Source organism: Diadema setosum, chromosome 11, assembly GCF_964275005.1.
Source record: "Diadema setosum chromosome 11, eeDiaSeto1, whole genome shotgun sequence".
Classification (NCBI taxonomy): domain Eukaryota; kingdom Metazoa; phylum Echinodermata; class Echinoidea; order Diadematoida; family Diadematidae; genus Diadema; species Diadema setosum.
In genome coordinates, this window is record NC_092695.1 from 21,248,407 (window position 1) to 21,267,399 (window position 18,993).

The 18,993-nt window shown below is 38.2% G+C and overlaps 1 protein-coding gene across 1 annotated transcript in view; it reads right to left on the bottom strand.

Annotated features, from left to right (window-relative positions):
• LOC140235352 (tRNA (carboxymethyluridine(34)-5-O)-methyltransferase ALKBH8-like) overlaps positions 1-18,993 on the bottom strand; it is a 53,211-nt gene that overhangs the window by 25,175 nt on the left and 9,043 nt on the right. Inside the window, exons 6-10 of the mRNA XM_072315380.1 lie at positions 16,992-17,098; positions 12,723-12,847; positions 12,061-12,122; positions 11,490-11,658; positions 8,829-8,875 (exon numbers count right to left, since the gene is read on the bottom strand). Of these exons, the coding sequence (XP_072171481.1) occupies positions 8,829-8,875; positions 11,490-11,658; positions 12,061-12,122; positions 12,723-12,847; positions 16,992-17,098 (510 nt within the window). The remainder of the gene's footprint in view (positions 1-8,828; positions 8,876-11,489; positions 11,659-12,060; positions 12,123-12,722; positions 12,848-16,991; positions 17,099-18,993) is intronic.

The window sequence follows — 18,993 nt, forward strand, 5'->3', positions numbered from 1 at the left end:
TGTGCAGGGCTTCACTACTCCAATTCTTTATACAGTATTCATCGCATAATCGGGACAGGTTGGGAGTAGCAAACACGGCCCCTTTAAGCGGGGTGCCCGATTTCGCGATGAGCACTCACCATACACTAACGGCATACGACATGTACATTATGTAGTGCACACACACACAAACACACATGCATACTGATGTACTGTACATGTACATGAATACACAACCACGCTACCCCTCAGCGCGACCCTCTAGCTGTCCCTGCATTCTCGCAATGATGTAGAGTAATCGCAACCGGGCTCTTCTTCTGTCACCTCTCTTCGAACACAAAATATGTGGATTAAAAGCTAGCACTTTCTTAAACATTCGTAGAATTCTTGGACACGTAGGGCGTTCTGTATAAATACATATCCACAAGTTACCATGGGAAATGATTACCCAGAACTGATGTGGGAACGTCAATGAAAAGTCCTTCAATCATTCAATCATCACGGCTTGATTGTTTACTTGCCGCAATCACTGCACTGTACATGTGTTGTAGCGATCTGGCTCGCCATATATACACATGTACAGAAAAGCAAAGGCGGGCAGCGAGCTGAAATGTACGTGTACTGGATGGACGGAGGTCAAGACACACCAGTCCGAAGCTTGCTTTGTAAGTTTGATGTAAACGACAACTGATAGGGAATCTTTGAAATATTGTGGTGGTATTTTGGTAGATTTTTTTGTGTAAAATATCAACAAGATCAAAGATCGCTTGAAGAAAAATTGTCCCGTTTATCAGAGGTCCCCGCCCGATTATCCAGTGAAAATAACGTGCATTGGAAATGTTTCTGGGAAGCGTATGTCATTTAAGCGAGGTTCCCGATTATCAGATGCCCGATTATGCGATGAAAACTGTATTATCAAGGACAGCACAAATGGGCTTTTTGTTGAAATTGGTTGAAATTATTTAAATCCTATCCTTGGGTTATTATTTGCAATCAATCTTCCTGCAACTTTAAAATCTTAGTTTTACCTCTTATGTGTCCTACTTTTGACACAGTTACCTGGTCTTACCAGATTGTCCACTTATTTGCCAAATTATGCAGCATCCAAACAACAAAGAAAGGCTGCCAAGGTTGACTTTGTTTGGTGTGAACAGGTTTAAACCATGAGACTCATGAGAGAATTGTTGTCTCATGTATAGCATTCACAACCAGGATGTGAAGTGGGGGGGGGGGGGAGGAAGGGGGGAGAATACATAAGCTGTCCCATCATTCACGTTCACTGCCCTTGTCAAAACCACAAAGAGTCAGAACATAGTCACTGTAAATTTTAAAAGCTCTTGTGTTTCTGATGAATGAGTTTTTGTGGAGGAGGCACAAGAAGAGGAAGAGTAGGAGAAGTAAAGTGAGTGAGTCCGGCCACATCAAGGGCTACATGTTAAAGGTACTAGCCCACATTTGCAAACCCACGAAAATCAAAACTGCATAAAACAGGTCCAATATGACTTCAAGTACAAGTTATAACAGTAACATACCTCACCTGTCGCTCTTTGTCTATACCATGCGATAAAAGAGAGAAAATCATCGTTTTAAAATCAATTTTCAAACCGGGTCAACCCGACCAAAAATCGAATTACGAGCGCGGGCTATAACTACGTACATTGTACATGTAACACGTACGTGGACCGGAGCCAGCGAGCGTTATACGCATGCATACGGATTACGGTGCATTTTCATTTATTTTTATGAAAGTAATGGACTAATTGGAACGAAATTTTGCACAGGTGTTACTGCAATCATACCCAAACTCCATGCTAACTATGAGACCAATTGCTGCAGGTTTACAAATGTGGGCTAATACCTTTAAGTGATAGGCACCTGCCTATTCCCGCGGATTCCTGCGGATTCCTGCACTAACATTGCAGAAATCGAAGTACAACAACAGAGCAGAGTGTAGCACACAATCGGAACATCACATCACATCTAATTAGTTTCCACTTTTGCTTGCTATGAAACAAGACATTTTGAAGCGTGTGAATGCCTAATTTAGGCAGGGAAATGTTTTATCGGCTAGGAAGCGGGGGGAGGGAGGGTGGGTTGAGCAAACATGTTTACAGTCAAAATTTTACAAAGATTTTTATCTTTTTTTTTTCCTGTGTATAAAATAAAACAAACATACCGAACATCGTGGAAGAGTGCTATGCTCTACCCTACGGCCAGAAACGTGAAAGCCTGGCCACAGCCCCCAAATGGCGACAGCCCGGGATAAAAAGCTTTCTTCATGGTGTGTCCTCGTAATTGCCACTCACAAGAGAAGAATACAACTCAAAGGGAAGAAGCCAGGTAAACAATGTTCCTCCTCCCCCCCTCCCTCCACCCCCCCCCCACTACCTCCCTATCCTCTGCACCTATTCCTGAATGAATCCCTTGTATCTTGCACCCCTCAATTAGCTTGTCATTTTCACAATCCCCTCCAAATCTCGAGTGGGAATAATGTTCGAGTACGGACGGGCTGACAGCCTTTAACCCTTCCTTCCCCTACTGACACGAACACTGGAGTGCTTTCTTCGCCAAAATGGTTCAGATGTCTTGAAACTAATCGTCACTGAACAGAGACTACCTATTAATCTTCCTGATCACTATTGTGACATCATGTACTGAGCCATATTGCTACAACTTTACTCTTTATGTGCCATGGTAAATGTATAAACCCCCTGTGTGCCACATTATTCTGAGACACCAACATTGTCATGCTTTGGGAAAACATTCTGTTTTTCAAATCCATGTAACTTTTATAGATTTCTGTTTAAATGTTTTATCGGCTAGGAAGCGGGGGGAGGGAGGGTGTGTTGAGCAAACATGTTTACAGTCAAAATTTTACAAAGATTTTTATCTTTCTTTTTTTCCTGTGTATAAAATAAAAAAAACATATCGCGCCCCCATATGATCAGTGCATGAAGAAGCTCTATACGTTGCAAACTGTGCGGACGTGAAAATAGCCCAGTACACGTAGTAAACAACTCAGTGAGCAATGTGGTAGAGAAAATGCCAAGCTTTGCTTTGATGTGAATTGTAAGACAAATCTGTTATTGGTTTTCTTTCAAATGACCAGGAATTACATTATTGTAAAAAGGCATAACTTTTGCACACAAAATAGTGACAGAAACTTAGAATTTATACACAAATTCATCAGGGAACACCTCATGCTAATCAATCACCATATGAAATGCAAGCTATATGTGAGAGGAACAAAATCGCGAGAAACGCATTCATTGTACTGTGGCATTTGACGACTTATCGATCAGTTTGGGCAGGTTTGTGCAGAATATGTGAAGCTGGCACGCCGTCAACTGAGTCGGGCGTGCGAACGTGGCACATAAAGAGTTAAAAGGCTTGCTTATACTTTGCAAACTAGGCCAAGTTTAAATATATTATTCTAGTGATGACAAAAAGGTTGGCAAATTAAGCAAGGATGTCTGGGAACTCAAAGGGTGAAAACACCTTTAAAAATGAGCTAGAGTAATGAAGGCCTTCGGGTCTACTGTCAATGTAACTATCAGCCCTGACAGCCCTCTCTGGAAGTCAACTTGGTTATGACCCGATACAAAAAACATTTGATTTCGATCTCCCAGAAGTGATTTAGCCTCGGGGAGGTGAGGCAGTTTACCTCTGAGTTACTGACTTTATAGAAAGTGTCGCTTGAGTGTGCAAAGGGGACGAGGACAGGAAAATTCCTGTGTTGTAATGACCTTCCCCCTCCTCCTCCTCCTCCTGTCACATGACTGCCTCAGTCACATGACTGCTGGAGTCACATGACTTCCAGAGGGCACACATTCCCCACTTGCAGTCAGCTGTCATCACACAACACAAAATATTTTCTCCATCCCCCCCCCCCCCCATACTTGTGACTATGCACTAAAAAAGTCCACAAGGGGATTGAAACTGGTCGATATTCCAACACAGCTGGTAGTACATGATCTGTGGTTGACAAGATTTGGGTATCTTCGGAGAGAGTAATGATATTTTTCATTGATTTCATTACCCTGTGCTGCACAGAGTGTTTAAAGGCATTGTTTACCAATGAGAGCAGTGATTGAAAGAATGTTTGAGTTATCGCATTTGATGCAAATGTGTAGGTCAGTTGTATCACAAAACATCCTACCATACAAAAAAATTGCAGTAAAGCCTAAAATATACGGAGATATCACCATTTTTCTTTATAAACCATAACTGTACACGGTTCAACAATTTTATTATAACTATTGTTCATATTTTGTATATCTAACAATACTTAACATTGATTTACTAATTAACATCTGTATACTGGTTGTTTCCATCTCTGACTCACATTTTAGAACTATTTTGAAGCACAAAAGCTGGAGTTTTGTTTTACCTACATATGGTAAATAATGTCTTTAGCTGGGAGTAAGCTTTTTCTTTTGGTCACTCCTTTACTTTACTATTCCATCTCATTTGGAAGGGATGAATTCTACTGATTACTTTGAAATGCTTCTGAAATCTTTCTTGGCTCAAGACCTCTCTTCTACAGAATATGCAAAGTGTAGTTTTCACCTTATTACTGTATATGCCATACCCTTTTAGTGAGTCTAATTTTTTGTGATATTTCCTGACAATTTTACAAGTGGTTAAATTCTTGCTTTGCAGAATATAGTAATGAATGGAGGAATGCACGTGTGCACATCACATTTGTGTGTCAGGATCAGAGTTGATATTTTCACATGTTGTTAAATTCGCAAATAGCATCCAACTCGCTAACTTCACCAAAAAAAAAAAAACAAAAAAAAACAGTGAAAAATATGGTGTATAGAGTAGATTTTCTAGATTTTTTTCCTCTCTTTCCTGTGATTTTACTATCACGCAGAAATGCTACAAAACTGTTAATGCACTCTACAACCTTTTCTGCGCCAATGAGTTGAATGACCACAAAGTTAAATGTTACACACAAACCTATGGACAGGGAATTAAAGTAAATAACATTTAATGTTTCTCTCAGAGTCTGACAAAATTTAATATGAATAAAGTTTGTCAACTTGTTGTTGGTGTTTTTTTTTTCTTTTTTTTGGCTGAAGCATTGTGGGGTTTTTTTTTGTGAATTTTTTTTTCATCTCTCGGTGTTCTATGTTTTCCAACCACGAGACATGTGAAAATGTAGAATGAAAACTGCGCACAAAAACCTTGTTAAGAACTGTTTGAAAAAAGTAGTCTGCAGTAATATCAACACATGAAAAAAAAAAATCACAAATAGAATATCACTCATGAGTATGTGACTGTTCTCTTTTATGTCAACGCAAAAAAAAAAAAAAAAAAAAATCATTCTGGAGTCACACAAAATTGCGAAAGTTCCATAGTCCCCTTGCTCTGAAGGCAGCTGCAAAGGGCGCCACAAACCCAATTTCATGAGGCATTTACCACACTCATTACGCCCCAGACATGCTGGCCGCCCATCTGTCATTCTTCCGACACATTTCCTCTAACATTCCTCCAGACGGCAGTCATTAGGTCGAACGGAAAGTGGGTTATACCGGCTCTTGCCTTCTTGTTGAGCACATTCCTCCTTTGCGTCAATTCATTTTTAATATCCGGTTTGCCGTTTTTAGAATGAACTCTCTTGTGTGGGTATACTAGAGGGGCCCCAGCCATGGCACTGCTTTTGCCATTCCAAAAAGTATGACCTGTTGCACATTCACCCATATTCCATGCCTATCACACTGCGAGATTTGTAGTTTTCACCACAGAGTATGAAAGTGGAATGATAGAGGTCATAAATTGTCCTATACAGTCATGTTTTTGTAAACTCCTACACTGATAATTCAGACACCTCTTCAAGATTCCCGTTGTTGATCACCTCTACATTTTATCGCTCAATTCTACATTCTCCTGTCGAACTCATCTCACAAAACTTATCAAAATCCTTACAAAGTTGCCATAAGTCTACTGACTTTAAAGGCATAATTTACCATTTGCAGATGAAACAAAAACCCAGCTGTAGTGCTCCAAAATAGTTCTAAAATGTGAGTTAGGGATAGGAGCAACCAATGTAAACATTTGAATCAGTATAATTAATGTTAAGTAGGCCTATTGTACTTATATACAAAATGTGAACAATAGTTATACACTGTAATAAAAATGCTTCCAGACTAAAGTGTCTACAGTTATGATTTATTGAGAAAAATAGTGATATCTCCTTATATTTTAGGCCTTATTGCAAATTTTTCACATGGTAGGATGTTTTGTGATACAAAAACTCACCTGATCTACACATATGCATCAAATGTGATATCTCAAACATTTTTTAAATCACTGCTCCCAATGGCAAACTGTACCTCTAAATTACCACTAACACACACAAATATATATATATATATAAAGATTAGCAGGCAATATTCTCAAAATATAAGGCAGCCAGCCTCAGTAAATAAAAAAAGAAATTGTTATTCTCAGTACAAAAGGGGAACATATTCTCAAGTGACACAGGGTTAGTTTTTCATTTCTGTTTTTTGCAAGATTCTGAGGTGTATTACCGCATGATTTCATACACAATGTTGGGAGACATTATTCTTTAACCATGCAAAATTTTGTGAAGTTTGTAAAAGGGATGAATAACCTTTACAACCTTTCAGTTTTCAGATCGTGATTGCAATCTTACACTCCTTTCTATTACCCATGGCTGTTCTGTTTCATTCTTTTCCTTTTCCTTTTTGCTCATGAATATATTTCCTGCTCATGTTATGTAAGCATTGAATCGAAATATCAAACATTCATAGCATGGTGCAAGAATCATCCCCTCAAAAAAAAAAAAAAAAAAATGTTTTTTTTTTTTTTTTTTTTTTTTTTTTTTTTTTTTTTTTTTAAAGTCAAAACATACTGTAAGAGGATCATACATAATGGAAATATATACTTGACATGTCTAGTATGATTTTGTGAAAAAAGTACAGAGTGGTATGGCATTATTTACTTCTCTTCTATGATTCATAACTGCAACAACTACAAAAAAAAGCAAACAAACAAACGACAAAAAACCCTGTCCTTTGAGTTTTAAAGTAGTAATGTCCACTGATGCAATGCTCAATAAGACACTATACAAAAGGGGGTTCCTTTTTTGTTTTCTTGAATTCACAAACTTAAAGTCAAAGAAGACTCCAATCAAATTCATGTACTCTTCTTATCTATAGACAGCTAAATGTAGCTTGCAAGGGAATCTATAGTCGTTCTTTCATATCAGATTGCCTGCCATAAGCTTGTTGTGCTCGGCACGTACCTAAAGTGTCATGTGATCATGATGAGATGACATCAGCATAGATAACTCCAGGAAATACCTGCTGATGACTTTACCATATGATCAGTGATCTCAAAAAAAAAAAAGAAGAGAGAATAAAGAAAATAAAGAAAAAAAAAAAGAAAAGAAAACCCCAAACACCTCACTTTGCTAACATTCATTGGGGAATCTATACTCCTTGATGGCCGGATGAATGTGATTTCCCATTACCCCCCCCCCCCTTTTTTTTTTCTTTCAACTATTTCAATCAGAAAGACACTGCATGTAGGGAATCTGTACACCTGAAATGTACTAATGTAACTGGCACAGGGAGGGGTGTCATTAGTCTTCATCAGAGTCGAGTACTCGATGATTAAAAAAAAGAGAGAGAAAAAAAGAAGAAGAAGCAGACCCAATCCCAAAGGCAATTTACTAGACAAACGAGAACTGACTGACACATGGACAATCCAGTTTGCTGTAGTGATCATATTAAACAAAGGGGGGGGGGGGGGTAACAGTTTTATTGCTTTTTTTCAGTCCAGCTCATTTCATTCAATGTAAAAGACACCAACCCGTTGAGGACGGACTGATTTTTGCTACAACACGCATTTCCCATAGACCCCTGCCCTAGTATACTAGGGGAATCGTCCTCAGTGGGTTAAGATACAAAGACATGTGTAACTACAAACATAAAGAACATATTCATATATATCCATGGAGATCAACAAAAAGAATTAAAAGTTTGATGACTCGTTAACCCCAGAAGTACAGTATAAAAATATAACATTAAAAAGAAAACAAAACACAAATACGACAGGAACCATTTTAAATTTGTTTGGGGAAGCAGAGTTACATGGAAAATTGAGCTCTGTGCCAGTGCATATTTGTTTGTTATTTCTATCCATTTTTTGTTTTCACTATGATACTTACCAGGATTTTTCTTTCACAAATTCAGAGGAATATATTTCTTTCTTTTCTTTTCAAAAGTTATCAGAACAAACAACAGAAAATGGCATTTTTTCTTTATAATCATCTGTGATATCCTCCGGAAGTTGTTCCAGAATTGATGATACTCGAGCTATACTTTATGGTTAACCAAAAGAATCATTCTGGATCGCGATGTAAACTGTACAGCAGGAACAAATAACAATAGCAAAGCACTCTATGAGAAAACTGCCCCCCCCCCCCAAAAAAAAAAAAAAAGAGAAAAAAAGAAAAACAGAAAGTGAACTTCTGGACCAATATTTCTCAAATGTTTGCAGAACATCTTCTGAGAGGAAAAAACCAAAATCAGCTCCCAGTGACAAAACAAAAGTGTACAAAGAAACAAATCAGGTATATTAATGATACAATTGTAGATCTACACGGAAATGTAGAACTTTCTACAGGCATGTACCGGTAGTTCATATTCTATGCAAATCTTTTACAGAAGTACCACACCAAACAGAAAACAGGAAGCGTGTACAATTTTTATGGGAAGAATAAAGACCTAAATATGTCAGAGAAATGGATTGCCCATTACTAGGGCAAAACACTAGAGAATGATTTGAGGGGAACAAAATCCACTGGAACTCACCATGCACAGGTGTCTGTTAACCCCCAAGTACTTCCCATTGCCACAGCCTGTGATAAAATAAACAGACAAGAAAAAAATCAGAGTCACCGATGGAAGGGTTAAGACAAAAAGTCTCGGTGACATCGATCACTTCACGTCTTTAATATGAAATCGAAAGCATCTCGGAGAGCCATACAACATTGAGGGCAACTTATATATAACACACCTAGGGAGGGAAATATGATGAATTTGCGTGGCTCTAAGACAGTGCAAATCAATAGTCATCAAATTACAGGATATTCGAGAAATTGTTGGAGAGTAAGCGGGTCACATTGATCCCGACATCTCTCTGGATTGGATGTCCAAAAAATGGGACTCTCGATGGTGTTGGCGGAACAATGAAATGTATCTCAACTATGCCTTGGCAAGTAGTTCATGTGGAAGAAACGTGGATACAGTACAGTGAGAGTGGAGGGAGTAGAGGGAACACACACACACACACACACACACACACATACACACAAACACACACAATAACAACAGACTATGTATTTATGTATGTGACATAGTGGAAACATTCACTAACTCTTTCAGTCTCATCTGCAGCATGTCTACATAGAATGTCAACAGTATGAAGATGACAGTCCTAAGAGAGTAAATTCAAGAGCATAAATGAAAACAAAACAAACGATTTTCATGAAATAAGAAGTTTATTCAATCAAATGTGGGCAGATTTATGAGCATTGTTTCAAATATAGGGTAGAAATAGTACCCTTGTGGTTTTAATCTTTAAAATTTTACTGAAAATGAAAATGATTTAAAAATCGACACCATAATGTAGAGGAGATTGAGCTCTGCAATATGATACCAATAACTCAATACGCCCCACCCCCTAAAAAAAAAAAAAAAAAAAAAAAAAAAAAAATTGCCATAAAGCCCTTCTGGTTCTCAGCCAATGATGTATATATGAAGGGTTTGTTTGCAAAAACCGATAAGTCCATTTTTGAAGATTTTGAAGTACGATCTCTGTCATAAAGTACAAAATAATACCTTTTAAATGATATATTGGGCACTACATATAAAGGTATATTTTTGAAGTTATGGTCAAAAGAAGCAAAAATTTTCATATTATTCTCTTTATTTTTCTTGACCTTTAATCGCAAATATCTCCATTTGGCAAATATGGACTTATCGGTTTTTGCAAACAAACTCTTCATATCTTGATAGAGAGATATAGAGAGATAGATGGACAGAGAGAGAGAGAGAGAGAGATAGATGGACAGAGGGCGATAAAGAGATAGATGGACAGAGAGAGATAGAGAGATAGATGGACAGAGAGAGATAGAGAGATAGATGGACAGAGAGAGATAGAGAGATAGATGGACAGAGGGCGATAGAGAGATAGATGGACAGAGAGAGATAGATGGACAGAGAGAGATAGAGAGATAGATGGACAGAGAGAGATAGAGAGATAGATGGACAGAGAGAGATAGAGAGATAGATGGACAGAGGGCGATAGTGAGAGAGATGCAGACAAAGAGAGATAAACAGAAAGAGAAACAGAGAGAGATAGATGGAGAGAGAGAAAGAAAAAGAGAGAGGGAGAGAAAGACTGGAAGACAGAGAGTGATACGGGCAAATACAGGAAAGGGAGGAGAGAGTCATAGGAGGCATAGAAATGAAAGTGCAGGATAATCAAGGTCAAGAGTAGATCGAAGCAAAGAGTGAAAGGGATAAAGAACGATGCTGTGTACGTGGAAATATCCTGTCCTCTGGCTATCACTGTATCCATTTCTCACAAGTTCACGTAGCCCTTTTACTTTTCTCTCTCCCTCCCTCTCTCTCTCGTCTTCTCGCAATTCAATTGACACCATTGTTCAATGTCGAATCAACCACGGTCGGTGGACAACACACGACCTCAACATTTGCGTCTGTTTGGACACGCACTATCTATCATCCCCTAAGAAAGGAGGAGGAGCATGAAAACAGCACACAGTGCGTGCAGATTCACCTCCTTCTGACTCCTTAACCAGGGATGCAGGAAATCTTGTTGCTATGGTAACAGATGCATTGACAGTGGAGTGGCACCATACAGCACGAACAGAGGAATGACAAAATCTTGTCAATATCATTGTCAAAGTTTCCTTTCATGATTTGATTTCTTTTCTTTCTTTCTTTTTTTTTTTCCTCATGAGGTTTATCTGACATATATGCCTTGCAAGGAATATTAAGAAAGCTGTGTGATTATGTACTGTATACTAGTCCACGAAATTATTGTTCAAATTATAGAGTAATCACGGATTGATTATTGGGCAACCCCTTTTTCAGATGAAGATTACTTAGCTCAGCTGAAATAGCTGTCATGATTGTATGAATTGTCAATAGACCAATTTTGCTGAAATCAGGTTTACAAGATTTATAAGATCCACAAAACAACCATGTGATTTAGATTAGATGTCCGCACAGTCAACGAAAATAATTTTGCTGTCATTGACGATTGTGAACCACTTTTGAGGTGAATAATTGATTACCAATAACATCTTCATCCACAAAAAAAAAAGAAAAAAAGATAGAACATTGTATGGGTAGATCTGTTTGAGATTTGATTCAACACCATGTCAAACGGCATTGTGGAAAATGTTTTTTTCCTTTCTCTCTCATTCCCGAAGATCATTCACTCACCAATGTCCAGGACAATAGAGCCCGGCTGGAGTCCGTCCAGGAACTCGACCACCTTGGGCCAGGGCTTGTAGCGGGTGCCGCTGAAGTGTTCGGCGATGCTGTCGTACACGGTATGCACCTGGTCCGCTTCAAGCCTGGCCGCCTCCTCCTCTGTCTTTGGATGGAGGACCTGGAGAGGGGGAGAAAGAATAAAACAATATTCAGCCAAAGACTTCTTCCTTCAAATTATTGAATTCTTGCATTGAGTTGTTTTGACTGCAACAAACTGACAAGTCTTCTACATTGAAATAAAGACACCCATTAGTTAGTGTTTCAGTAAAAGCAGTGTTAAAAGAAACAAATATGGGCATACATATTCGGTCATTAGGCTTCTGTATTCAAATACCTTTGACATATTTCAAACACAGTAATCCTTACCAGTACTGAGACATACATGTACATCAGGGTCAATTATGGTGAAATTTTCATGCAGTGCAAAAAAGAAAAAATGTTTCCTGGAGATTTGTTACTTGGGTTCAAACATTACTTATTTAAGGAAAAAATACAATGTAGACTGCAATAAAATAATCACCTTTGGTGCACTGATTGCAGGTTTTGTTGGATCCCTCTGGCTATCACATTGACTTGGGTAATCTAGGATTACACAAATCGAAAAAAATAAAACATACAAAGAACAAACACTTTCATGGAATTTTTTTTAAAACATGAAGTATTCTACGTTTATGAAACATTATTAGATTTGCATTTATTTGTTGAAGTGAAAAAAATTATCAGTAGTCCCCACTGAACTATCCTTTGAAGCAGCAAAGTGGGAAACTACTTACACAAGTATCTTATTTTATCTAGAGGTGAAATCATGATTTAAAACAAAGAGTCGTTCATTCTTGCATCTGCACGACAAACTGCCCTTCCCCGACGTGAATAAAGTCTGATTTTTCAGTGCTTGATTGCAGGTAGTCTAGTAGCCACGACAAAAATTATGTGTGCATACAAACTCAAGTTGGACTCAAACCAATGACCTCCTGACTGCTGGCCGAACCATCATATCTACTAAGCACTTCAAGGGTCAAAATAAACTGTGAGTCATTTTCTGTGAAATTCCAAAAATAGCCCTATTCTAAGGAAATTGCCAAATGCTTTGAAATAAATCAAGTTGAGGCCACTTAAAATCAAGTTAAAATAAGTCGAATGAAAGCAAATTGATGCAAATCAAAGCTTGTTTGTTGTACTCACTGCACTTGCACGGTCTGCCCCTCACGGCTCGGAATGTGAAAGAGGTACGCTGCCCTCTATGTTGCAGAGTCAGCTTGCCTGGAGACGATGAATCTGGCACGACATCAGTTTTCTTTGGGGTGATCCTAAACACGTTACCATAGAGGTAGTAAACTTTGAATAAACATTGCAAAATGCTCTTTCTTTCTTTTTAAAGGAAGGTCTGAAAATAAACAGATATCAAGTGCTTGAAAGCGATTGTTACACAATGTTTACAACAAAATACATTGTAAAACCTTTCCTACACATGTATATAAAAAAAATCTGAAATATTGCTAGCATCGCCACAAAATTTCATAAAAATTGATGGTTTGTCAGAAAATTGCTCATATTTACATATGAAGATGACATCAGTTGTTACCATACATGGCAACGTAAACAAAGAGATGAGATGAAAGGGGAATGTAGTGAAAATTTGTGTGAACGTACATGGGAGACTTGTAAGGCAAAGACATCATAAGTCTCATCTAATTTGCATACATGTTCAACTTTACAAGGTGTACATAAGCGCTTGCCACATTGCCCAGGGCAAGTGAAATTCAAAGTTGGGCAAGTGTTTTGGAAAGGTGCTTGCCCGAATTGGGCCAGGTTAAAGTTTCGAAGCCAGCCCTTTTTCACTTTTCCCCTTTTCCCCACTTCAAACCCATGAAGTCAACCATAAAAGCCCAAAGATAAGGACTGTTTAGTAATACAATACACTTTAATTTCATTTCAGCAATTTTCCAACACTTACAAAAAGAAGCCAAAATGTAATGCAAAACTAATACTCAGTGGGACCAAGTTTGTTACTCCAGTATGTTTAAGTGTGTGAATCAATGTGTAGTGTTCATTCAAATGACTGTGTTAGAAGTCCTTGACTTTCAGGTGATTTTCTGTATTTATTTATATTTTCTATATAACAAAAATATTTGGACTTTCTGTTCAGCAAGTAAAATTCAAGTTTGGGCAAGTGTTCTGCAACAATTTGAAAATCTGCTTGCCCTACTGGGAAAGTGGCAAAAAAAAGAGTAAATTTATGTAGCACTCTGCTTTTAGTAAGGAATAGTTTTTTTTTTCACTTTCACTTGACTATTTCACTAGCATTCCCCCCCCCCAAAAAAAAAAAAAAAAACTTCGGGAAAATGAACCAAACTATCTCATAATAATGAACCTACTTTAACTTTTTTGTGTGCCAAGGCATAAACCCTGAGTGCCACAATACTCTGCGACTGCAATGCACTAGCACATTTTGGAAAACATTCTCTTTTTTTTAAAGCCATGTAACATTTTATGCAGGCTCTTTGTGCTGTAAATGCAATGAGGAAAAGTGGTAGGGAACATTGCAAGCTCTGCTCTGATGTAGATTTTTGTAGATTTTATAACAAAGCTATTACTATTTTTCTTGCAAATGGACAGTACTTAAAATAATTCTGTTTGTGCATGGTTGCGCATTTGAGCAAGATACGTAAAGTTGGCAGCTGTCGACTAAGTCCAACATGAGAACATGGCATGCATAGAGTTAAGCGTAATGATGTGTCAGTTCCACAGCAAGGATACATTTGATACATTACAGCTAATAGGAATGAAGAATATTGCAAAATTGCTTTTCATTGAAAATTAGCTTCAGGACATCCGCACCGAGTGGGTGTGACGCCTGCGAGCTGATGTACCAATCAGTCGGGATCAAAACAAGATTTGCATCATCCTCGGGTTATTAGAGAATTTGCACCAATACGAAACCTTTGTGATGCATGACACACTAATAACAATGAAGCTTTAAAGACATCATGAAACATTGTGGTGGCTTTCACATTGAAAAAGGAGAAGAAAGAAGTTGTTGAGCTTTACTGACAAAGTTGTATAATGACATTCTACCTGAACAAAACATTAACCCCTTGAAGTTGAGTCAGGAGAATACTCGGGCAGGTGTCTATGGGAAATGCATGTTACAGCAAAATCAGCCCATCCTCAATGGGTTAAATAAAGAAGGAAATCATGCTATTATTGACACTATTGATATCATCAAAAAATTTATGCACAAATACCAGCAATGCATGCAAGTATGGTGTAACACATGTAAAAAAAAAAAAAAAAAAAATAGTTAATTCTAACCATAAAATCCACAGGAAAAAAATAGTACACAGATGGTTAATTCTGTAAGTTACAGACCATCACTTTTTTGTAGAAGGTCTGACCATTCAAATTTGGACTTCAATAATCTTCCCAGATTCATTATACACAATATCAGTATTAATATTGGTGACATGGTAGGACTATGCAGCTCAGAGATTTTAACCTGGAAACCTTGTCAATCAAGTCTTTGGTACTCTTGTAGAAACAGGTGATGCTCCCATCAAATATCAAACAAGAGATAAAGAGAAAGTGTATAGCACCATTTTCATTGCCTTCATAACAGTGCATCATTTTGGGTCAAGATCAGGATTGTGACCCGCAACCCGAATTTTGACATTTTTACAGCGTGAACCCAAATAGTACATTAGTTTGCAAGATTTGGGTCGTGATCCAAATTGCAAAAATTCATGCATTTGTTTGTTTTTTCTTCAAAGTTGTACAATCTAAACGGTGACTGAAAAAAAAAAAAAAAAAAAAAAAACATGTTCAAAATTTTATATCCCACAATGCATCATGCCTGTTCCTACTTCCTAGTTTTAATAGCAGATATGGTGTTCCATGATATATTGAATCGGCATATGCATAGTCTTTGTAAGTAGTCAGCATATCATATTTATGTACATGTTGCATGCAATCATTTCAGTTGCTTGTTATTTTTTAAGTTGACATTTGTCATATTTGATTCAGATTTCTCTGTGGTTATAAAATGTATAGATTTCATGGTATTTCTCTGTTCATTTTCAATGAATTATGGCCAAGACTCAACAAGGAGTACATTGGAAATAAAAAGAAATTTTGTCTCTGATTAGCATTTTGAGGGATACAGAGATATTCCAGGAGGTAGAAAGAACTCCAAAGAGAGGGAAGACAGTGTGCAATACAAGCTGTAAGATCATCTCGGCACTAGCACACGAAAGCATGCACTCCTGGGGTACAAGGTTGACCTTGATTCAAATTTTGACGCTTGCCTGGATTAGTTCTTTGCAAATGATCATGACCCATGTTTCAAAATCTTTTACAGGGAGAACGATAAAACAAAAAGACGTGACCCCTGATCGCAATGCAAATTTTGAAATTTTCTGTAGTGAGAGTATACCTTATGTGTGTGTGTGGTTTTTTTTTTCAAATTTCAATTCTGAACATGGATGTCTGGTAATAGACTATGATGCACGTCATAAGGACATAACACCCTACAGGTACAATTACAGTCGAATCCAAAGGGACCAGTCTGACTTGCCATGAATTTCGACTTTAATACACGAAAAGAAAAAAAAAAAACATTCTTATATTCGCCTGGGTGGAATTTTTTCTTTGACTTAGTGAATATTTCATTTTGTGTGAGGTTGGCTCAGGACCTGAAGGCCCTATGTGAGAAATGAGCGTTAGATCTGCGAAATATCTTATTTCAGGCAGGTTCATATAGATAATTATTGTCAATGCACTAGATATCTACTGAAATCAAGACTTTTTTTTGGCTCAAATGATAGAGCAGCAACTTCAGGTGCTTTGTCAATTAATTTCTCAATTGTAAAACAAAAGAAATACACAAAAAGTGGACTACAAATACCGGTAGTTATAAACAGTTGATATTTTGAATTAAAGGTGGACTTTGCTTTGTGAGTAAACAGCACAATTTCATGTACAGTGTAGTTTCCTCAAAATATATTCTTCATGAATCAATTTTAGCAAAGCGGTAAAACTGTCAAACAAACAAGTGTACACCAATAGACCATTACCACACCATGTCACACAGAATAGAGAGGGAATAACTATGGTGTTGGTGAGTCACAAGTACCTGCTGGTATTTATAGGCCTACACACCTACAGGATTTATGTCAGATCCTCAGAACTGAGGAAGCATCGTCATCATCATCATCATCATCACCACCATCACCATCATTGATCATCATCATCATCATCATCACCACCATCACCACCATCACCACCATCACTACCATCACCACCATCATCTTCATCATCACCATCATCATCACCATCATCACTAACATGACCATCATGATCATTATGACCATCATCACCATCATCACCATCATCATCATCATCAGTGTCATCACTACGTGATTCACAATACTGTCCACAGATGCTCACGACACTCACCCATGGGTCCACATATACCGAGCTTCACCCGTCATGACCAGTAGGCTGCGTCTGGGGAGCACCACCGGAATGTGACGTCCGTCGGGGTGGCCAAAGTCCATGACAACCTGTCATCGCAGCAGACATGAGAGATGGAGTTTTATACATTAATCCATGTGAGTCACCGACAGCAGAACACATGCGTCGGTCTAAGGAGATGTCACTCTCACATCTGATGGAACACCAATGCTCAATGATGCACAATGTGCCTTGGTAATGTTTATAAGCCCAACGAGGCATTCACTCTACAAGATCAATCACTTGGCACCCCTCAACATTTCCTCACTTAAGGATACAGTAAATTTCACACTATGATGCATGGCTGTAGACAGTAGAATTGTACCTCTGCTACATTTGAAGAAAATCCATTCAGCGGTTTCCTGAAATTGTGATGACAGGATGTTGGATGCACAGGCAGATAACCCAAAATACGTAGCATAACTTACTTCTCAGTGTTGTTGGTTCTTTCTTTTTTTTGGGGGGGGGGGTTGTTTGGTGTTCTAAATCAACTTCTTCTCAAGAGAACACCTCTGATCAGTCATACTGTCATCATTTTTTTTTCCCTCTCCATTGGTACTTTACATTTACATCAACTTCTGCTTATGAGAACAAAAACTCATTAGATAGAGATATCGAGTTTGATATCTTTTCTGCTAGATGACACATTCATATACATTTCCATTCAGATTCAGTTTGGGAATAGTGCAGGGACTCTTGTTAACTCTTTATGTGCCACGTTCGCACGTCTGACTCAGTCGATGGCGTGCCAACTTTGCATATTCCGCTCAAACGCACAAACCCGCCCAAACCGATCGAAAAATCGCCAAATGCCACAGTACAATAAAAGCGTTTCATGCGACTCAGTCCCTCTCGTCTATAGCTTACATTTTATGTGCTGATTGACTAACAAGCAGTGCTTCATACTGGATTTGCGTGCAAATTCTAAGTTTCTGTCACTGCTTTGTGTGCAAAAGTCATACATTTACAGTAATGTATCTACCGGGCATTTGAAAGAATAGATTTGTCATAGAATATACATCAATGCAAAGCTTGGCATTTTCTCAACAACTTTGCTTACTTCGTCTACAATTTAACAGAAATTTGTAAATGTTATATTGATTTGAAAAACATATTGTTTTCTCAATGTATCACTACGTTGGTGTCTCAGAATAATGTGGCACACGGGGGTTTCCACCAAGGCACATAAAGAGTTAATAAAACAATTCTTGGGACTAGTTTTATTACATCAAAGTGCTGTCATGTCAGGGTTTGAAAACCAATGATATACAAAGAAGCCAAGAACTCTGGGTCAAGGAGAATTACTTTGTCACGATGACAGTTTAATAGTGTTCTTTATCATGAGAGTCAATGGTACAATTTGACAAAGAAACCGACTCAAAATAATAGATCAGCCTGGATAGAACCGTAACCAGGACAAGATTAAAAGAACTGCTCCCGATTTCTCTCTCTGTCATCTGAACTCCTTAGAGGAAAGGTGTGTCTTCAAGATGATTCATCATACCAATTCTGCATCTGCATTTCCCCATCATTAAACTCCTGTCAGCCCACATGACTCTGGGAGTTTAATCCCCCAACCTCGGCAGACACCCAACCTTGATCCCACAGAGGGGCGACATTCATCTATGTCATCACGCTGTAAGCAAAGCAGTGCGACACAAGAATCATAGGTCTCGCCTCTCTGAAAGTTAATACCTCCTGGGAGGATGCGTAAGGAACGTGAAACTTCCACTCAGTGATAACGGCACACTTGTTTTACGTAGGGATTAACCCGTTCCTTACGGGAACCTGGTATACCAGGTTCCTGAAGAGTCGACTCATATACTGGATCCTGGTACACCAGGTTCCCAAAATGTAGACGGGAGTGTCTGCACTCATGGCCTAAATTCATGTTTAATTGTGTTTATGCCGACCAGAAAAATGATTTGGATCAAAAGACTAGAGT